We start from the raw sequence: 23,166 nt of genomic DNA, 5'->3' as shown, positions 1-23,166 counted from the left end.
TATTTTAATGTTCATTGTTAACTTACTTATTTGTTTTTAAAATAGTATATTTGTAGATAGTTTCTTCAGTTTTGGAAAGTAGATGGATTGCGCACCGTGCACTTCGGGTGGTGGGGGATGACGCATGAGGACGTACCCCGCCAATTTCACTCTAAACATGTCCCCTCACAATCACACGCGAAGTTTATCTGGAAACAAAATCAAACTAGTAACTCTAATTTGTTTTTAATATTATTTTTTGAAAACATGTAGATTTGTTATTACTGTTAATTTATTCGATAAGAAAATGCGCAATAATAACAAACATCCAAACACCACCAGTCGGCGCAAACCATTGATCTCCAGTATATAAAACGGAGATCAATGGTGCAAACCAATGCGTCACATCTAGCCATCTACTGCACATGCGCACGCAGTCCCGTCTATGACGTCAGTTTAACTGGTCCCCGAAAGTAATGTACTTATTCTTTATCAAATTACACTAAACAGTGTCTAATACCAGCCACGGTATAGAAACCATCGAGAAAACTACACATCGTGGACAGAAAAATGGCTAGCATTCCTTGGACTGGCGTTCAAAACCAACCACCACAGCCTCCTCAGTGGTAAGACACGTGTTCAAAACTTAAATATTGTGAAGATCAATATATTCTTTATTATCACACTTGGTTTCATTACATTTTGAATTGCTTTTAGTAGGTAAAGTGGGCTATGATTTTGTCGTGGGTTTTCGCAATTTTTGTTGTCCTATTATATGTTGCATTGCTTTTGTACGTCTACGGACGGTACGACAGTCAGTGTGAGAATAATGTGTGCGTGTACAAACGTTCAGACAACTCGTCCATAATCAAATAACTCGACACGGTTCTTACAACTCGCCAGTGAGACAACACGACCGTTTGTCAAGACAAGTCGACAGTTGAATGGTTGATCTCCGAAAAGTGAAGTGTTTAATAACTAATTTGTGGAGGGTCCTACTATTGTTATTTTCCAACACAAATCTACATTTAAAAAAATTAAAAACAGGCTTACTTTTGAACAATCTTTCCAAAGAACATTTGTCCGGAACTTTGACTTGAGTTAGATAATTTTCCGTATGGTTAGGGAGTCCAGCAAAGTATGCCTTTTTTCACAAAACCTCAACAAGTTTTATACCATTGGAAAGAGGGTGGCAAGAGCAGACTAATGGTGTTTATTTTATTTCAATAGCTTGTATAATGGAGAAGCTATGCTCATTTAAACATGGCAGAGGGACGATTTGAGTCTGTCAATTTCTTACTGATTAAAAGAGTGTGGAAACTGCTCCTGATTTATTCATAAGAGCATAATCAGACATTATAAATTTGACAAAATTGATCTCGGTATTCACATCAATGGGAAAATAGGTGATAATTGTGTCTTGTTTACATATTTTAAAGCCTATTTGTATACTTTTAAAAAAGGTAAACAAATTAAAATACATGTAGCGTGAATATATCTTTTTTTTCCAATTTCAGGTACACCTCAATTCTTGAAGATTCAAGCAAGTCAATTTCAAAGAGACATAAGCTGCACAATTAACCGCTACAATGGCAACTGAAAACGTGCATTTTATGTCAATAAACAAACGCTAATAAATATAATAAAGAAATATTGGAATTTGTGAGGTGAATTTTGTTTAAACATAGTTACCAAGTATTTTATTAAAATTAGTATCAATTCATTAGAGTAATTTTGTTTACTTCTCTGTTTATTATGACGCAAATTTTAAGCTCTTTTTTGATTTTGGAAAGTTAAAATAAACATTGCCAAATATCTCTACAAAGTTCCGCACGAAAAACTTCTTTTTTTTTCTCCTTTTTTTTTCTCCCTTTTTTCCCCTATCATCTTATTAAACAAATATTAATAAAAGTTAAGTTTAAAACATGTATGTAACCTCGAACAATGAAAGAAGCTAAAAAAGGCCATCAGAACGTAATTTATTTTAACCTTCTCTGAATTAAACACAATAAATCCCCGGGCGGACGTCGCCGCCAGGTGTTTCTTATTCGGTCTGTTTTTTGTGTATCGGCGAATTGCGCAATCTTTCACAGACTGGTGGTGTCCACATTCACGCAGCAGCAACGCTTGCTGATACGCCATTTTAAAGTCGGGGGACACGACCATTGAATTGCGCAGACACGGTGTGTCGGATATTCTTGCCGGGATCCGGAAATAAGAGAAACAGAGCGCCCGCTACGTTCATTCATTACAAGCGTGTACAGTTTTTGCCGAGCGTGCATAGATCGGAACGTTGGCTGTGTGTGACCGGGCAACACAATGGTCTTGGAACCAAGACTTTGTGTCTGAATGCGCAGTGTCGCGCTGTGTTTAACCAACGACCCGATTTTGATGGTTTTTCTTGAAGAACCTTCTCTATAAATTTGCTTTGCGCTTGTTTGCGATAGTTAATAATACTAAAAAAAGTGCATAGACACCCAGTTCAGAGTCTAATCTTTTAAATAGATTTCTGTCAAAGAACTGTCATGACCTATAAACATTTCATTTTGAAGCATTTTCAGGAGAAAAATCTACATAATATGTCCGTATTTCATGTGTTCGAAAAACTGGGCAAAAATTACATTTTTATTTATGTGAATTATTTCAAAATAGTTCTATTGGAAAGCTGACAAAATTCTACATCATGCACTTTGGTTTCACACATTATATTGAAAGATGGAGCACCCTCCAGTATTCTTGAAAATAATCCTTCTTGTGGCAGTCGACAAAATGGACGTTCAGAAATTTAGACGTGTCAATATCTGGTCCCGAAAACGCAAAAGTAAACTCAATTTTTCACAATTTTACTGCAGCTTTTTCAAAGATATTTTGTTTTCTATGGATTTATTAATCTTTACTCTTCTGGAAAACTGAATCCTTGATTGATTTGGACAAGGTTAACGTTATCAATTGGTGAGTTATTCACAGCTACTTTTCACACACAAACAGATACGTTTTACAAAACTTCCATTCTGACAGACTCGCTAGTATGGTCTGTGGTGCCACCACTTTTCCACCTAGATTTTACAAAAAGGAATATCTCATTGAGGTAAATTAGATACTTTTTATTAATTTAATTCCGAATGAAAAAGTGTTGGCGCCATACAGAAACTTTTCCTTTTGAGTTTTCTGACTTTCAAGTGGAAAGTCCGACGGACGAGTTGTCCGACAAAAGTGACAATGACATCCATACAAATACAAAAACAATATTTTGTCCATCTTCTATTCCAGTAGTCTGATAGTTATGGTAGATCTTGGTGATTAAGTTGCATAACCTGTTACTAGTGTTAGTCTAACGAACATAAACCATAGGGTCACTAAATTAACATAGTATTTTTCAACATCTGGTTTGGGACTATGGGGGGAAGACTGGAGCATTATGATTAGTCATAGTCGCTACCTAACAATAACATGACTAAATTGTCCAACCTAATTTTTTTCTAAGGGCCCAGACTTTCAGCCCAAGTGTCGCACCACAACTAGCAGGAAATGCCAGCTGGGAAATAGCGCGACAAGCGCTGGAAAAACTTGGTGACAAATCAACCGCCGATGGGGGAGGATCTGTTCCAAGTACTGCCAGCTCGCCAGCTGACAAGGCAAGCGTGAATAATTCTGAAGCAGGAAAGAAGAAGAAGAGCCCCAAGAATCAGAAGGACAAGCAGCAGAAGCAGCCAGACTCAACGCCAGAGAAGTTGCAAGCGCAACAGATGCAAATGCAGCAAATGCAAATGCAGCAATATGGTATGTTAAAAGCAGTGGACACACTTGGTAATTACTCAAAATAATTATTAGCATGAAACCTTACTTGGTAACGATTAATGGGGAGCTGTTGATAGTATAATACATTGTGAGAAACGTCTCCCTCTGAAGTAACGTAGTTTTCGAGAAAGAAATCATTTTCCACAAATTTGATCACGAGACCTCAGAATTAGATTTTGAGGGCTCGAAATCAAGCATCTGAAAGCACACAAATTTGCGTGACAAAGGTGTTTTTCCTTTCATTATTATCTCGCAACTTCGACGACCGATTGAGCTCAAATTTTCACAGGTTTGGTATTGTATGCATATGTTGAGATACACCAAGTGAGAAGACTGGTCTTTGACAATTACCAATAGTGTCCACTGGCTTTAAGAATGTGTTGAATGTGGCTGATGTCTGTTAATTCTCAACAGTAAGCTATATACATGTATACATGTATTACAAATTGTAAGAAGTTTCTGGTTATTTTTAGCAATACAGTTTTAAAATTGGCGTATGTGCACGTAAGCTATCACTTCGTCGAGAGGGCAGGTGAAACTACCTTAGAAAAAACATTATCATCAAAAACCGATTGAGCTCAAATTTTCACAGGTTTGGTATTGTATGCATATGTTTAGATCACCAAGTGAGAAGACTACCAACAGTGTCCAGTGTCTTTAAACTAGTTTCACATTAGGCCTGTATCCCTTGAGGAAATTGTAAATTTCTACTATTGGAGCGATTCAAGGGCACCAAGGAAAAGAACTGTTTATAATTCAGATGCATTCTATGTGTATTGGGTGTGATTTTATTATCATTGATCCACTCGTTAAGGGATGAATGCTACATTAAACATTCACAGAGTATTGCTTCATAACAATAATGCTAATCTTGTTGATTGGATGCAGTAACCTGTGTACAGTTTTTAAATTGCTGTTTGAAATTTGACTTCAGAATATAGGCCTATAATAGTGGTTTGTTTTTGAAAGGGCAAGGGCACCAAGTCATTTTCTCCCTAGTAAAGGGCACTCTATACGCCTCTCTTAATATTTATGCATGGGGTACGTCACAATGCTAACTCAAAACGAGGCGATGGGCGCAGCCACTGCAAGTGATGGGGGAAGTGCGCCCATAGCCTCATTTTGGGTAAGAATTATGACGTCATGCATAAGTATTAAGAGAGGCGTATGATGAAACTGTAAATTTCTACTAGATCATTCAAGGCCACCAAGGCAATAACCAGTTGCATGGAGGCACATTTTTTTAATATGTTTGTTTTGTATTTACCAATTTTTTTTTTGACAGCCAACTATTGTAGTCAGTATGGAATGAATCCATCGCAGTTTGGATATGGCTATGGCATGAGTCCACCAATGATGCCGGGATTTCCTGGACATCCTGGACAGGTAAGCTGCTGTGATTGTGTACCCATCATTACAGCGACCATAACTTTATTTTAAATAACATTAGTTGTTCAAGACTTTTAATTTCAGTTGCAGAGAAAACTCTGAAAAATACACTGTTCAAAATTAGGCGTACAAAGCATTTCTTTTGTGTATTTTCATGTATGGTCAAAGACAACAGAGTAAATAAATCAATGTTTAAATCTATTAGTTATTACCCTACAGGGTTCTAACTAGAGTTTGGAATTCAAAATTTAATTTAATGCTGGAACAGAGTCTCCACTTTTCTCGCTTAAATACTTGAGGGATACTAGTATGTAAAGTAGGGTGTGAAAATTCAAAACAAAGTGGCCGACAGAAAGCCACACAGCTCTTTCTCATAGTCTCATACCACTAGCGCTGGGCAACTAGTGAATATTACTACTGACTCGACTAGTCGCGCATCAATTAATCGCAACAAAGACACTAGTCACGACTAATTTTTAATACCATTGATACATTGTCAACAGGTGTTGACTCTTCTGTTTCTAAAGTTCGGTATTTTCCTTGCTAAATCTTGTATGCATGCTTTAATAGTTTCCACATTTTATATGGTTTCACTTAAATTTGAAGAAAGGAACTGCTAATAATTCAGATGCATTCTATGTGTATTGGGTGTGATTTTATTATCATTGATCCACTCGTTAAGGGATGAATGCTACATTAAACATTCACAGAGTATTGCTTCATATCAATAATGCTGTTCTGGTTTATTGGATGCAGTAACCTGTGTACAATTTTAATGTGAAATTTGACTGCAGAGTTTTTGTTGACTGCTTATTTTGTGATTCTGACTATTAGCATTGAATTTTGTTTTTCAGCAGGACATGTATCAGCAATACCCGGGCATGATGCCACCACAGGGTGGCTTTCCAAACCACCCACCACCCCAGAGGCCACCCTTTCCACCGGGTATTCCCCCTCCCAACACACCCCCAACCCAGCAACCTCCACCTCCCCCTGGACCACCCGGCAACTTAGACCAAGGTCAACACATGGATAAAGGTAATAACGGAGGAGTCAAGTCACAGGGTGGTGCAGGGGCTGCGAGCTCTGGTGGCCTGGGTCAGGGTGGTGAAAGGGTCGGCCTTGAAGGTGAAAGACCTAGGTATGATGAATACTCTAATTCAATGAACAGACAAAATAGTGCTACAAAGAGAGCCGCTGACGACTGGAGTTCTCCATCTTTGAAACGTAAGTTATTTATGATGTGAGTTTTGTACATTGTTTAACCAATCATACTATTAATTTAAAAAAAAAAGCACAAGACGGCCTGACTTGTTTTGCCATGAATTTAGTCAACACTAAAATCACTTGCCTCTGGCCTGTGGTTCAATATTAATTTTGAACCCAGCCATAGGTGTGGCAGCTAAGCAATTAAATTTCTACAAACAATTTATTACTAAGATGATTTAAAACTGCAACTACATTGAACTGTGTCAAATCTAAAAAAGGAATAAACATTAAATGCAAATTATACTTGGACATTGTAAGAAATAAGTTGTTGGTGTTATTTAAACTCTGCATTCTATGTGTATTGAGTGTGATTTTGTTTTAGTGATCCACTCATTAAGGGATGAATGCTACAGAAATACTTACAAGAATACTGCAAAGATGGACAAAGCGTTGATGTGTTTTCTTTTTGTGCAGTATCTTTGTACATTTCACAAGTTATAACACCTGTAAATGCTGCTTTAGGGGATTCTATAGATGGATCCCAAAACCTATTTTGTATTGTGTTAATGCCACAGTGGTAATAATTGTTTCTTCATCGTGAAGTCTTAAAATCTTTCTGATATCCATTTAATCAATTCGTAGGCATAAACACAACATCCGAGACCAGCCGGTTTTACAAACGCTAAGTGATTTAAGTGCTGATCAATCTTTACTGATAAGATAAGCAAAGTGTAGTGTATTAATACAAATCAGTATAGTAATTGCTAATTCATCCCAAATTGAATCTTAGTGCTTTGTGAAATGGAGCCTTGGTCTTTTTGCAAAAGCTTCATGCTAACAAAATGTTTCTTTAAAGGTTATTGGATTATTGAATACTTTAATCAAAGCCAGCTCTTAGATATGTACCCTGACTTAAACAATAATAACTGAATTCCACAAAGTATGGCTCAAAGGGTTGTTTTCAAATAGAATTGCCTTTTTTTAACAGAACCTCCTGATACTGGAGGTGTAAGATTCAACATGCGTAAGCGGCCTGGTGTTAGCCCAGGAGCAAACATGGACAGCGACATGCAGCAGCAACAGCAGCAGCAAAGAAATCAGCAATATCCAAGGCAACAGCAACAGCAGTCACCTTACTGGCAGAAGAACCAACGCCAACAACAGCAGTTCCAGCAACAGCAGAGACAACGACAACAACAGCAGCAGCAGCAGCAGCAGCAGCGACACACTCCAGGTAGACAACAGGGACAACAAACCAGCATCGGGCAACAGGGTGTTGGCGCGCAAGGCGGTTCCCCTCCTGCCAGTATCGCCACCAAAGAAGCCGCAAAACCAAAGAGTCCCGCTCCAAGGTGAATTTTGGTCAAATATTAATAAACCTCATCAATTGTTCTTGAATCTGTTTTCTTTTTTTTGGCTGTGCACATGTAACATTTGGCCGTGATTTGTGACATCACATGTTTACAAAAGAACCACAGAGCCTGGATTTCCTGAAGGCATAGATTGGTACACAGCCTAATTAAAGGCAGTGGACACTATTGGTAATTGTCAAAGACTAGCCTTCACAGTTGGTTTATCTCAACATAAGCATAAAATAACAAAAACTGTTAAAATTTGAGCTCAATCGGTCATCGAACTTGTGAGATAATAATGAAAGGAAAAAAACACCCTTGTCACAAGAAGTTGTGTGCGTTTAGATGGTTGATTTCAAGACCTCAAGTTCTAAATCTGAGGTCTCGAAATCAAATTCGTGGAAAATTAAATCTTTTTCTAAAACTACGGCACTTCAGAGGGAGCCGTTTCTCACACTGTTTTGTACCATCAACCTCTCCCCATTACTCGTCACCAAGTAAGGTTTTATGCCAATAATTATTTTGAGTAATTATCAATAGTGTCCACTGCCTTTAAATTGTACAACAAATTCAAGCTTACATTTTACGGAGAGTGCTGCATCTGTTTATTGTCAACTTTTGAGAGGAAAAAAGGGTGCACATCTCATAACTTGTCCAGCAGTTATTTTTATAACTATTTAATGTAAATTTTGATACAAAATGTAAAATTTCCCTTAAAGCCAGAGAGAGTAGTGTCTTGCCTGCCAGAAAAACACAAGTTCACTTTTATTTTAAATAAAGGTAACATGTTAGGTCTATACCCTTGTCTTTCAAATGCATTCTATGTGTATTGGGTGATTTTGCTATCATTAATCCACTCATTAAGGGATGAATGCTACATTGAACACACCCAGGTTACTGCTGAATTATTCAATCAAGTCAACTAGTGCTTTGTTGTGGGCAGTAACCTGTGTACATTAATGTTTAATTAATGTTTTCCTAAGGTGTTTGAAGCTAATACTGAACATGTTTATTCATATTTGTATGCAATTAACAATATAGTGGACTCTCGTTATTAACAAGGCGGCTGGGACTGGCCAAATTACTTCTTTACACCAAGGATAGTTATATAAGAGGACAGCATAACAAAGAAATGAGAATCAGGGCTTAAAAATGTACTCTTCATAAGCAGAACCTCTTCTTAACGGTGCTCTTTTTAACGAGAACCAACTTTACTTTTTGGATAATAAAATTAACTTCATGCTCAATATTATGTCTTCATAAATGGCTGAATATACTGTTGAATATGGAGTTCAGATTTTCTATTATAATGAAATTTACTTTTTACATTTCTCTTTACAGCACACCGGCTTCGCAAACGGACTGGCCCGACAGTTTGAAGTAAGTAACGCATGACAATCTTTTTGACTCAAATTTAGGCATGCAACTTTGCAGCTAATTTTCTTGTTTTGTTTTGTTTTTGTTTTGTTTCTTAGCAGTGCAGTTGAAAATTGATGAACTCAGTACAAAGTCTTGCTTTGCTTGGTACTTTACTTGCTTTATGGCAATGTGCAGAAGACTAGGGATAAGCGATTCTGCTAATTACAGAACTGCCTTTGTGTTAATTGCAATGTGTTTCTCAAGTTGCGCTATTTTCCTTGATAATCGTGTATGCATGCTTTATTAGGCTCCATATGTTAATAAAATAATATGTGGAATGAATAAACATTTTTATTCTAGTTGTGTCAGAGTCACATTAGTTGAAAATGGAATGCTTTCATGTCCATTGACAGAAAGGAACTGTTAATATCTCAGATGCATTCTATGTGTATTGGGTGTGATTTTATTATCATTGATCCACTCGTTAAGGGATGAATGCTACATTAAACATTCACAGAGTATTGCTTCATATCAATAATGCTGTTCTGGTTTATTGGTTGCAGTAATCTGTGTACAATTTGTACATTGCTGTTTGAATTTTGACTGCAGAGTAGCGTTTCAATGGTTAACCTTCTTGTGTATGTGTTTTTGTCAAAATTCTGGGCCCAATTTCATGGTTCTGCTTACTTTAAGCATTATCGTAAGAATTGGCGCTTATGGAAGCAGGAAATTCTGCGCTTACCTCAAGCGTATTTAACAGGTTGTAAAGGAAATTGTACCCAAGGTTACTAGGCATTCCTCACTTTAGACAGCTAGTGCAGCAATTTCCAGCTTGCACAGTAAGCGGAGAATGGTGATTGTAAGTGCAGAACTAGGCAGTAAGCAGAGCCATGAAATTGGGCCTGATGATGTCTTTATAGGATTTCAGAGTTTGCTTTAAAAAATAATATCAAAATAGGGATATTTTGTAATGAAAATTGATTTATAATCGCAGGGAATATGTACAGAATGCTTTTGGACACTGTGACACAGAGATAGATAAAGACTCCATCGAGGCTAAACTCAAAGAAGTACTCACCAAAGCATTCACAGATGGTTCAGCATGGACAAAGGACTGGAAGAAACAACCTCTACCAACGTAAGGACCTTTTCAATTCATATGAGGGGAGAGATTTGAAAAACTCCCCCTATAAACCAGGCATGATATTCATCCTACTTAAGTCTGATTTTTGCCCTTGGAAAAAACTGTAACATTGTGATAATAAAATAGCCTGAAAAGTCTAACTCATGTGTACATGTTGGTCAGCCCTTGTTTTCAATAAAGAATTTTTTACTCTTTCTAAGAACCAAATATCATGCCTGAAAAAATAATCATAGATTTTTTTTATAAATGTATAAATTGATGGTAACAATATGTCATAAGTTTCTCTATTGAATTGTGGTGAACAACTTGGCATTTCCACCAGTATCCTTTGATCATCTTTAGGAAAATATATAACAATTTAGGCCAAGTAAAAAACTACATCAGTTGATTTGCCTGGTTTTTGCAAAAAGAGGATGAGGGCATTTCTAAATTTTTAGTATTTCTTTCAAGAAAGAAAGAATCAGACTAAAAATTTAGCTGGTTTTGTAAAAACTTTGATACATAATCATTGAAAGAAAAAACGGAAAAAAAACAGAAAAAACATGAATAATAATTTAGTAGTTTTGGGGGGACAACAAAAAAGTAAAACATTGTTTTTGACAAAAAAAAGTAAAATTATGTTGAGGATTTAAGAGTTTGTTTGCAGGCGGGTACAATTGACATTTAAAAACTCTCCGCCTAAAGGCTTCATACTGCAGACTGTCTAAAATAAGATGAACTTATTATAGAATAAGTGGAGTTGTTTGAGCCTAAAACTCCAAGACTTTTTCCAAGTTATTGCTAGAGCTTGTGAGATGTAGTATTTCATGTAGTGCCTTTCATATGGATTTTTATTTCAGTGAGCTTTTAGCGAATGATCAAGCGAATGCTCAAAACAATGCCAAAAAATCATCCCGATGGGAGACCTCGACCACGGCTTCTACCCCTAGCCATCAGCCTCAAGTAGGCCAACGACCTCAAAACCAACAACATCACAATCAATATACTCCAAACCAACAAGGTCATCATCAGCAAAGGACTCCTCAGCATATGCAACATCATCAGAGTAATCAGAAGTCTACTAACCATGATAGTCGCCACTCGGTGGCGCCCCTCAACACACGCTCAGGGCGAAGGATTTATGGGTTTGTAAGAGAACGGTCAGCGAGTCGCTCTAGGTCACGTACAAGGAGTCGTTCACGGAGTAGATCACGCAGCAGATCACCGTTCAGTAGGAGATCAAGAAGACGACGATACAGCGGGTAAGTGATTTTAGGTCTGCTTTGAAGCTCAAACAATTTCTCAGGATAAAAATACAAAGTAATAATAAAAGTGGCTTCTCATATAGCGGTCATATTCGACACTTGGTGTTGCTCGAGGCGATTCAACATTCAGTGTTTTTCCTGCAAGGTGTGTGGGATTACGTTTGAAGTATTAAACCTACTCCTTTTACATAGCACCATGTAATGGTTTACAAGGTGCTGTGGCGCAATATGCATCCAATCAAGCCAGTAACACAGGGGTTAACCTTTCTTCTTTTCAATAAGTGCACTGTGTTCTTTTACAAGCGTTACACAACACACAGGACCAACGGCTTTAGGTCCCATCCGAAGAAGCAATCATGGTTAAGTGTCTTGCTTAAGGACACAAGTGTCACGACCGGGATGCTTACTACCATTAACATCCTTACAACAAGCAAGCTTTCAGATACCAAAGTATAACCCTACCTTTAAGAAACTTCTTTGGGTCGGATGTTTTCATTATTGTAATTTCTAATTTGCAGCGACAGCGACAATGAAAGCAGACACAGCCGTGATCACAGAGATGATTTTATCCCTCTACGTGGAGACTGGAGAGAGATGCAGCTAGAGAAGGCCCAAGAAAGAGGGCGAGGAAGAGGAAAGAGTCAAGAGAGAGGTCGTGGACGGGGCAAAGGTCGTGGTAGGGGTCGTGGTTATGAGGAGAACGAGACCAACAGGGGTCAAAGAACTCCCGTGAAAAAGACCCCGAAGGGTAGAGGAAAGCAACAGTAAGTGGCTCTGTTTCATGTTCATTTCATTTATTCTGGTTGGAAACTTGGTCACTGTACTAAACAAGAACCCAATGGAGAGAAGACAAGGAACGAAGTTTCAGTTTTAGATCTTCAAGGAAAACACAATTTAATTTCATTAATTCTGGTTGTGAAGCCAAGGTTCTTTAGAAAAGCAAACATAGTCACTGTACTAGACACAAGAACCCAATGGAGAGAGGGCCATTAAAAAAAATTGTTCAAGAGAAGAAATCTGACTTGACTGACGTTCTTCCTCTCACCTGTTTTCTTTTGCTAGGAGCGCCAAAAAGTTTGAAATTGACGATCCCCACAAGGAAGTACGGATGCAGAAACGAGCTGCCCGATTCCAAGACATGCTGGGAGACCCCGCCTCCAAAAAGAAACAGAGAACGCAAAAGCTCACGCTACAAATCGATGGGTTTTTGGTAAGTAGTGGAAAGTGCAGTTGTTGGTGAAGCATTCAAACAATGGTTGTTGCTCCCCAGCTTGAACAAAACTACTTGATTTATTTCCACTTTACTGTCACTTTACACTCCACCACAATTTCTTTGGTCGGCACTTGACATCAATGGCTCGAATGTTCCCTGAGCAAACAAAGTTCTAGATCAAAAATCTTTCAGTGTAGCTGGGCAAGTGATTTGGAGCAATCTTTTATCTACATTTCCTAAAATTCTAAAGTTCTAAAGACTCATTTTTTCCATTTTAATTGCTTTTATATGCGCTGTGATCTTGAAAGAATAGCATCCTGTAAATGTTTATTTTATGATATGTTATGCCTGATTTGCCAAAATTGGTAGCAAAATACCAAAAACTCTCTGGCTCTTGTGGAAAAATAAAAATTGTCAATTGTCTTGATGTGATATTTTGTATGGGTTTGCCATTTCAGCATGGAAATGGAGAGGATGATTCAGAGTGGTCTCTAGAGCCAATAATTGGTACATCACAAGCGATCACCAAGCAGTACCTGCGTCTAACTACAGTAAGTAAATGTCCCCCTCAAGTAAATTATTTTTTTTTTTTACTCCAAGTTATTTCTAAACATAGTTATACAAGAAAAGTTGACAGGAATGCACAGCGTCTTCCACAAAAGGCTTTCAATGTATATAACTGTGAACAATTTAGTACATAAAACAGGTTAAGAATCGTCAACTTTACTGTCATCAGCTACCCGACGCATTCGCTCTTCCTCCATCGCTTATTTCCAGCTTTCCCTGGGGCCCCGCACCATGACACGCTATGGTGATCATGTTTTTCCAGTCATAGCTCCAACACTTAAGAGCAAGCTACCCGCCCATGTTCAAGAAGCACCTTCATTGGACACTTTTAAATCATAACTTAAAACCCATATGATTTGTCAATCGGGTTATATCGCTTAGAAACTTATGTATTTATCTCTCTATAAATATTTTAACCATCATTATTATTTTGTTCTATTCTTTTCATTTTGTATCTAGGCACCAGAAGCATCAACAGTACGTCCTGTGTCCGTCCTCAAGAGATCCCTAGCCATGGTGAAGGATCGCTGGAGGACCAAGCAAGATTATTCCTTTGTGTGCGAGCAGCTCAAGTCGATCCGCCAAGATCTTACCGTGAGTTTTTAACAAATTACAAACCCAAAAAACAAACGAGGGGGGGATCAGTGATATTTTTTTCCACTTTACCGTCGCATTACACTTGGCCACAATTTCTTTGGTCCACACTTGACATCACTCGCTTGTTTGTTTTGCAAGCAAAGTTCTAGGGCAAACACCTTCAGTGTAGCTGGGCCAATGATTTGGAACAATCTTCCTACTGCTATTAGGGAATCTGTTACTCTATCTGCAGTTTGTAAAGTTCTAAAATACTCACCTTTTTTTTCATGTTAATCTCTTACAAGTCACTTGAAGTGCGCTATGATCATGATGGAATAGCGCCTTAAATTGTTAATTGTTTTGTCATGTTATATTCTGCTTTGCAGCAAGTGTTGAGTTTTTACCAGACCATAACACCATAAATTTGTTGTTTTTGTTTACAGGTACAATGCAATAGAGGTAACTTCACTGTGGAAGTGTATGAAACCCATGCAAGAATTGCTCTAGAGAAGGTGAGCTTTTTTATAAACTTCATTTTCAAGCAACTGTTTTACAACACAGAAGCTGCGTAGGTCACTGAGTGATCCGTTAATCCAAAACAAACATGGAGTTTTGCACACCATCAAGGTCTAGATTCATAAATCAAAAAAATCTGCCTAGTAAATTTATTGGTTAAGCAAGAAATGACCGGGGTACCAGTCGCGGAAATGTTAACTGTTTAGTATTCTTGCTGCTTACATATTATTGCTAAGCAAAAGTTTTTGGCGCTAAGCAATTTTTTAAGCTTACAGGCTTCATGAAATTGGGCCCAGATTATGCCATGAGAAAGATATTTGGCTGTTGGGTCATCGCAGATTTGCCCTTAAAAAAAAATCGAGGTAGAATAACAACTTTTTTTTGTAGAGTTGCTCTTAAAGGAACACGTTGCCTTGGATCGTACGAGTTGGTCTATACAAAGCGTTTGTAACCCGTTTGTTATAGAATGCATATGGTCTGAAAGATGTTGTAAAATTAGAATATAATTATCCACACACATTTGCCTCGAAATTGCATGTTTTTCCTTTTACTTTGCGAACTAACACGGTCGGCCATTTATGGGAGTCAAAGTTTTGACTCCCCTAAATGGCCGACGGTGTTTGTCGACGAATAAAAGGAAAACCACGCAATTTCGAGTGATACTTGTGTGGATCATTATATTCTACTTTTAAAATATCTTTCTAATCATTTGCATTTTATACCGAACAGTTACAAACGCTTTTGAAAGACCAACTCGTTCGATCCAAGGCAACGTGTTCCTTTAAAAGACAGTGGACACTATTGGTAATTGTCAAAGACCAGTCTTCTCACTTGGTGTATCTCAACATATGCATAAAATAACCAACCTCTGAAGATTTGAGTTCCACTGGTCGTTGAAGTTACAAAATAACTATGAAAGAAAAAAACACCCTTGTCACACAAAGTTGTGTGCTTTCAGATGCTTGATTTCAAGACCTCAAGTTCTAAATTTGAGGTCTCGTAATCAAATTCGTGGAAAATTATTTCTTTCTTGAAAACTATGTCACTTCAGAGGGAGCCGTTTCTCATCATGTTTTGTACTATCAACCTCTCCCCATTGCTCGTTACCAAGTAAGGTTTCATGCTAATAATTATTTTGAGTAATTACCAATAATGTCCATAGACTTTAAAGCATGCATGATATTCACTGTTGTTACTCTATGTGGTTTGATTTCAGGGAGATAGGGAAGAGTTTAACCAGTGTCAGACCCAGCTAAAGGCTCTCTATGCTGAAGATGACATAGAGGCCAAAAACCAAAATGAATTTACTGCTTACCGTATACTCTACTGTCTGCTCACCAGGAATACCCTCAGTATCCTTTGCATAGAAAAGTCAGTTACTTGGGAAATGTTGACCTCATAGACACAATGTCATTTTGTCATCATTTTTGTGACTTGAAGTCCTATAGTCAATACTGTGTTGTATAGATTCTTCTGTTGCAACGTCAGAGTGCCCAAGTTTTTGCCAACCAAGGCTGGATAATTTTGGATAGGGTAGGTTGAAGCCATCGAAAACTACTGATGTTGAAGAGACCTTTGATATAAAGTAGCTGCCGTAGGATTAATCTTAGGACTTAGGACGAGTTAATTTCCGTATCCATAGAAGTTAGGACGTATTGAACCCATGAGTTACTCGTCCTAACTTGAGATAGGATTAATCCTAGGGTATTGTGAAATCGGCCGCATGTTCGCTTGAGGCCTATTTTTGTTCTTAGGTGTATAGGTTGTATTATGAAGCCATTCAATATTTTAAACAGAAGTCAAATTAGGGGCTTGGTGGGTGCGTGACTATTCTGAAAAACGCCGACACTTTGATTTTTTGTCAGAAGTCACTCTCACCTCTGACTGATGCAAAAAGCCAATTGTTGTTTTCCTTAACTATCTTTCTTTCAGGTCTTGCCACTGACTTGGCAAATTTAAATCCCAAGGTCCGACAGGACCCCACTGTCAAGCATGCGCTAGCCCTGCGTTCAGCGTGGGCGTTGTCTGATTACCATAAGTTTTTCAAGCTGTACCGCTGTGCCCCAAGCATGGCATCCTACTTAATGGACATGTTTTTGGAGCGCGAGAGAAAAAATGCTTTGAAGTCGATGATCAAGTCGTATGTATTGCATTTGTCTTTTATATTTTGTGTAAAAATTTTATTTTGTTTTTTAAACTTTTTAACTCCATACTCAAAGCTATCTTATCTCCCATGCTTAAACAAAATATCTGACCTTGGGTTATTTATACCAAATAAGGAACTGAAACACAGAAACAGGTACAATTTTGTTGGTAGATCATTGAAATGTTCAACCAGTTTTCATTTTATTTGAGGCGGATTTTTATTTTTTTAATTTTTAAGAGATGTTAGTTATATCCACAGGTTAATTTTACGACCAACTCACAACAAAAACTGTCATCTCTGTGAAAAACACAATGCACATATATATAGTTTTAATAATACATTTAGTACATTTGGTACGAACATCCTAATAACAAGTAATAATAGGTCACAATAAAGTACTGACAAATTGGCCATTTTAAATGCCCCGTGGTTCTCTAAAAAGACACTCCTTGGGCAAGATAGATATATATATATATAAAAAAATGGGACTACATTTGGGTTTTGAAAGATGACAATTTAAACACACAAATAAGTTATCGAATGAGTTTTTAAGATGATAATATAAAGTAAATTGACGGAGATTGGGAGGGAGTTCATTCCATAATGACTGGCCAGAGTTTAGAGAACGGTTGGGTTAAACAACTTTTATTGACAGAACACCTTTTTTTTAAAGGAAATCCTTGAATTTAAACTAAGTTTTACTCCCCCCCCCCCCCAAAAAAAAAAAAAAAACCCTCTTTAGGCTTAGCAATGTATATTTGATACACCAAGTGGTCACCTTTTAATCATAACAAGCAAAATACCTTTCCATTAACAGTCACTACAGGTAAGATGTCAAAACAAATAATCACAAATCTTTAATTTCCATCATTCTTGAATAACAATACACTGATTTTTTTGTTACAAAAATAACCGTTTAGATTTGGTAAGTAAAATGGAGGTAGGTATGATATCGTAAAAACACATGAACGTACTTGGTGTCTAATTCAATGTTTAGCACATCACTGGGTTAACACCTAACCAATGTGTAAACCCAGTGATGTGTTCATGTACTTGACTTTTGTTTTTATTTCTCGGTAAGTACACACTTTCTGTTCACAGACAAAAGCAATCGCAAGAGTAAGTATTGCCTAATGAACAAAATCTCTTTATTATTTGCTGTATTTTGTTATTGTGTATGGATTTTTAACACGTTTTCTTCCCTTGTGTGAATAATTTAGATACCGGCCCAGTCTGGACGTTTCATTCATTGCAAGTGAGCTTGCATTTGAGAGTTCCGATGTATGCATAGAGTTCTTGAAAAGCTGTTCAGCTACAATGAGCAAGAATGGCACGTTGTTGGACTGCAAGCAAAGCATGGCTGTCATTGGCAGTCTATAGCTGGGCTGATTGGTGCTGTTGTTGTGGGGGTCATAAGGTTGACCACAATCTCCTAAAAGAAAATCTAATATCCAAGCATTTACGAGAAAAAGTCGAGTAATGTCTCAGCGACAAGTGAACTTTATAGAAATTCATGCTTAAGAGTACCAACCGTTATTGCATCCATCTCAAACCCAGTTTTCTACCCATTGCCTCCGATCCCAGAAATGAGGCGCTCTACAGCTATTGGTGAAGACCCTATCCAATATCTAGTGTCTCACACCTGGGTGGCTCTTTCGCTTTTGTTACTCGTCTCTGCAAAGCAAACTCACAGATTTATTTTGTCGGCGTGTGTTTTACCTTTTGGATAATGATGGTCAGCTGTTGATGGTACCAAGTTGTCAAGGAAAGACTACCAAAAGGCAAATGTAAATTTCATCAAGTTTATGATTCTCTGGACCTTTTCCTTACTGTACTCCAAGAAAGTCAAATAGTTGATCTTGCTCTTCTAAACTCCCTCATCTAGAAACGATCTTGGCCAATTTATCGGGTAATAACCCCCCGGAGCTTGGTGGTCACCTTTGAACTAATTTAGAGTCAACCAATCCCAACATCGACGAGTTTTCTTCAACTGCCAATTTTTGCTTTCAAGTTTGTTCAGCCTATGCCCCAGATATTCCAGTCGTCTACACCGTTTCATGTGGAGTTTCTGCCATCTCTTTGGAACTTTTTTAAGAGTCGCCAATCCCAACACCGACAAGTTCTTCAACTGCCAATTTTTTGCTTTTGGAGTTTGTTCTGCCTGTGCCCAGATGTTCCAGTCGTCTGGACCTTTTGATGTGGAGTTTTCTGTCATCTCGTTTGAACTATTTAAGGATTGCCAATCCCAATGCTGACTGGTTTTCTTCAATGGCCAATTTTTGCTTTTCAAATTTGTCCAGCCTGTGCCCAAGATGTTCCTATTGTCTAGACCTTCTGATGTGGAGTTTTCGGTCATCTCCTTTGAACTATTTAAGAGTCGACCAATCTAAACATCGAGGAGTTTTCTTCAATGGTCAATTTTTTGCTCTCAAGTGTTTTCAGCCTGTGCCCAGATGTTCCAGTCGTCTGGACCTTTTGATGTGGAGTTTCTGTCGTCTCTTTTGAACTTACTAATAGTCATCGATCCCAACAACGACAAGTTTTCTTCAATGGCAAATTTTTTGCTCTAAGATTGTGCAGCCTGTGCCGAGATGTTCCAGACGTCTGGACCTGTTGATGTGGAGTTTCTACCGTCTCTTTTGAGGAAGGTGGTTTATGCGGAGGAAGATGTACAAGCTCCTTCGTGTGTGTGTGCAGACAACAGGGACTGAGTATCGTCTACCATCTCCGATGTATCATGGTGTTCCTTCGTCGTCTGAAATCATCGTTCGCCAATGTCATGATGTCTTCTTCATCTTCTAGTTTTTATTTTTTTGTTAAGATACAATTCAGCTTACTGTTTCAACTGTTTTATTACAACTAAAGTGAAACAGAGTCACACTAATATTTTCTTTTATTTTATTTCCAGAAGGGTAGACGTCACAAGATAATAATTGTGTTGTCTTGAAATGACCTGTTAACCTTACAAGATAATATGATTTGTTTTTCTTTCTTGAAATGACCAGTTAACCGTATTATTAATGTGCATTCAAGTGCTTTCAATTGAGTATGTACTGTCTTCCTCTTTTTCATATTATTGACTGTTGTTGTTAATTAATGATAAAGCCTGGTTTCTATACATATCTGTTATCACAGTATCAATTGATGTGAAATGAAGGTATCAGAATGTGTTATGCTTATTGTCACAAATGTGTTAAAGACTTTTAAGCTTTTTGTCTTAAATGTGTTCAAGACTAGATTGAAAGACCCACTGGTCTCTTCTGTCAATAGACCTTACGCATTGATGTCATCAAGCAACCATTTTTTAAGGTAAACTGATGATGAAAGAATGGAAATATCTTTGTATGGCAACGCACAGCGTTAACCAATGAATGGCCACCGTTTGACCGAGGGCGCCCTACTCAAATGACATCATGTGCATAAGGTCTATTTAACTCCACACTTCTTATCATGGTCAGGTGTGCAACTTCTCAACTGATCTCAGCTATGCCAGTGAAATCTTAAAAAAAAAAAAACAGTACAATGTCTAACTGCCTGGCAGACCATTTTCATCTTGCAAGAACATTTAGTCCTTTGGAAAATAAATGGGAAATTTTGGAAAGGCAACCAATGCCAAGACCATACAATAGAAGCGTTCAGTTGCTGTGTTACAGTTCATGTTGTAGTTAGTCAGTATGAATTTCTTATGGTTTATTGATGATGCTTAAAGGTGCTCTATCTCATGTAGCTGCTTGGACATGTAATTACATGTACACACATTTTTAAAAATCTTCCTAGCACTGCCATCAATATGCTGCTTTGACTTCTTGGCACTGGTTGTTTAGAGAGTGACTGCTCTTTGTTTCAGCACCACTGTGTTGTGAGAAGCCTCTGTTCTGACACTTTTATGTTTCGACAAAACACCTTGATATCTACTTGCTATGTTTAGGGTTGGGAACATACATTTTATGATTTGTAGGGGTGTCGGAACATAGGGTTATCAGAACAGGTGTGCAACCATTTAGAGTTGGACATGAAGCCCGAAGAGATTGTACACTACTGTTACTTTATCCAGAAGTGCCATGTGCTATCTCATTATCATAAACTTGTTTTTCTGCTGTACATGTCATTGAAGTTGAGAACGAGTTTCCAAGGTTTCGGGTTTCGACTCACGCAAACAAGTTTTAGTTATGGCAAAATATGGCTGCATTTACCAATCATTTACAAGTAGTGTACAATTCCTGCTGTTAATATACATGATGCACTGTTCGTTTCGACTTAGGAATTTATATTCATTACTGTCTTTAGATTGCTATGTTTTTGTGTACACGTTGCTCGTTCATCAAACCTCAACAGTTAACTGATGATGTGTTCTGTTTTTAATTGGAAACACAGTTGAACTTGTGTTGGATTTCACGTACTTGAAGAGCTGAACAATAATGTACACTTCATTGGCATGCATAATTTTTAATCTGGAACTTCAACCTTATTCTTTATATGATCATGCGTAAATAGTGTAAGAATATAATGTGCCTGAGGCTGATGTATAGTTTTCATGGATAAGTTAAACTTGTAGTGCATGGATTCTAAGATTTGTTGGGTTCAGTGCAACCCTCCTCAATAACATTGACTGTTTTCACTCACATGCTTTGTGGATTGTAAGTACATAATGAAGGAGCTTTGACTTGACATTACTTATACTGTGTAAAGATTGCAAGAACATTTAGTCAAATGTACAGTAATTAAATATAGGTAATTCCTTTAAGATTCCATCTTAACAGGCAACTTGGGTGTGGGGTTTGTCCTTAATTTTATATTTCAAAACATGCAGTTAATATGTACATGTACACTGTACTATGTACTTTTGTGCAAACACTTAGGACCAGGGCCCAATTTCATAGAGCTGCTTAAGAAGCTCAAATCGTAGCTTAGCACAACACGATTATGCTTACCAGAATAAGGGTAACAGTCAAAATACCATCCAACATGTACCAGTTGTAACTGGTATCCTGCAAATTTTTGCTGAGCAGAAATATTTTAAGCTCTATTTGCTGTTTAAGCAGCTTTATGAAATTGGGCCCAGCTAACGAGAGGTGAGTTTCTCCAAAGTAAGCATCGTTTGTCGTCATCATCATCATCATCATCATCATCATCATCATCGTTATCTTCTGCGCCATCCTTGAAGACACCGGAATGATGCTCATTCTCTACCTGGAACGACAGGAGTGTTTTATCTAGAACTTATGAAATAAAAGGAGAAGGTGTACATGTATTGGAATCAGCCAGTACACCAATTCAACAACTTCTGTTATCTCTGCGTCTACTCTAAGGAATCTGGAGTCATCCCTGTTGTGAACTTTGTGCATGCAGTAGTACATACTATAGACATCGGTTCTCACTCATTGTGTTAATTTCCTAGTGGTTTAAGTTTTTAGTACATGTATTTGTTCAGGTATCATTACTCGTTGCGTTACTTTCTGAGTGGTTTTCGGTTGTCAGTATTCTTTGTATTGGGTAGAGACTCATAATTTTATATAGGTTGTCTGTTATTCGTATTTTTGGAGATAGAAAGCAAACTCTGAGGCAACTACTGATGTAAGTGCTTATTCCGATCAGAGCGCTTTGTACTGAAAAGAATGTTCTTGCAGTCCTTACTTGTAGGGTATAAACTTAAAGTCTTTTAGATTATTCTAAGATTTGGTACATGTATATTTATATTTCTATAGAAAGAGACGGAGACATGTAGCAGATCTGTGCATTCTCGTTTGATTGATTGTTGAGGTTATCTCTTAAAACCTTTCTGTCGATTCATTAGTACTACTGTATAGACTTAAGCACAATTGTTTCCCTTATCACAAAAACTCCATTGACTTGTCAAATTGCTTAGCTCTAGAACAACAATTGCAGTAAGTATGAAAGTTCTTAAATATTCGTGCGAGACATGCTGGTCTCTTTTTTCCCCCTTTTTCTTCTTTTTAAAGTCATGAATGACTTAGGAGATGGTTTGATGTTGAAATGGGTGGACAATTTAAAGAACAAGTTGTGTAAAATATACCACCCTCTTCGAGAGAAAAAAAACCACAATTTGTTTAGCAATCATTGAAACCAAATTGTTTATGCTGAATCTGTATAGAGTAGTCATTGTATTTATTTATTTTTTTACTACAAGCTTAAAGTAACCAAGTCTGTTTTTCTGCTCACTGTTCTGGTGATTAACTCGATTGAATTTCTTGACTATTCATGAAACTCGCCTTACATATTTCAATGAGCTCATATTTATAGAGGTTTTATGTAAATACAAAAAGTGGTAAAGCAAAGAATGCCACCATTGTTCAGCTAATAATGACCTGGGCTTCATTAACTCTCTTGAATAATGATAGATTTTTTGCAAACATTTGTAAGTATAAATTATTAATATTGTACTTTGTAAATAATGCAAGGCGTTACTGAATAAAGCTTTTACGGAAAGAATAGACAACAAAGAACGATCCAATTTACATTTTATTTTTATTCATTATCAAAACTGTACATAATACATTTATAAAGTTTCTCTTAAACCTGTCACTTGAATGTTTTATTAAAAGACATGACCAGAAATATGAAACCATACTCTAGTCTCTACATATCAAATAAAAAGTCTAGTTTTAAAGACACTGGACATAATTGGTAATTGTCAAAGACCAGTACATATTTCC

The 23,166-nt window shown here is 37.3% G+C and overlaps 1 protein-coding gene across 3 annotated transcripts; it reads left to right on the top strand.

The window, feature by feature from the left end:
• Positions 1-527: 527 nt before the first annotated feature.
• LOC117292086 (leukocyte receptor cluster member 8 homolog) lies at positions 528-22,953 on the top strand. 3 transcript variants are annotated; one of them, XM_033774003.1, is made up of 16 exons: positions 528-605; positions 3,464-3,759; positions 5,063-5,163; positions 6,021-6,393; positions 7,364-7,727; positions 9,069-9,107; positions 10,081-10,224; positions 11,070-11,471; positions 11,993-12,238; positions 12,537-12,684; positions 13,146-13,238; positions 13,714-13,848; positions 14,274-14,342; positions 15,563-15,698; positions 16,279-16,486; positions 17,713-22,953. In XM_033774003.1, exons 1-16 carry the CDS (start codon positions 550-552, stop codon positions 17,870-17,872), a joined length of 2,970 nt encoding a protein of 989 aa, XP_033629894.1. In that variant the 5' UTR covers positions 528-549; the 3' UTR covers positions 17,873-22,953. The 3 variants fall into 3 exon arrangements, with proteins under 3 accessions (XP_033629894.1, XP_033629893.1, XP_033629892.1); XM_033774002.1 differs by lacking the exon at positions 17,713-22,953 and having other exon boundaries at positions 6,024-6,393; positions 16,279-17,203; XM_033774001.1 differs by lacking the exon at positions 17,713-22,953 and having other exon boundaries at positions 16,279-17,203.
• Positions 22,954-23,166: the final 213 nt, after the last annotated feature.

This window comes from Asterias rubens, chromosome 7, assembly GCF_902459465.1.
Source record: "Asterias rubens chromosome 7, eAstRub1.3, whole genome shotgun sequence".
Lineage (NCBI taxonomy): Eukaryota > Metazoa > Echinodermata > Asteroidea > Forcipulatida > Asteriidae > Asterias > Asterias rubens.
This window is presented reverse-complemented; position numbering and strand designations above follow the sequence as displayed.

Coding starts and splice junctions, on each gene's coding strand:
- LOC117292086 (XM_033774001.1), top strand. CDS start 550: ATGGCTAGCATTCCTTGGACTGGCGTTCAAAACCAACCACCACAGCCT. Junction 5,164..6,020: donor TTCCTGGACATCCTGGACAG/GTAAGCTGCTGT, acceptor TTTGTTTTTCAG/CAGGACATGTATCAGCAATA. Junction 12,685..13,145: donor TACAAATCGATGGGTTTTTG/GTAAGTAGTGGA, acceptor TTGCCATTTCAG/CATGGAAATGGAGAGGATGA.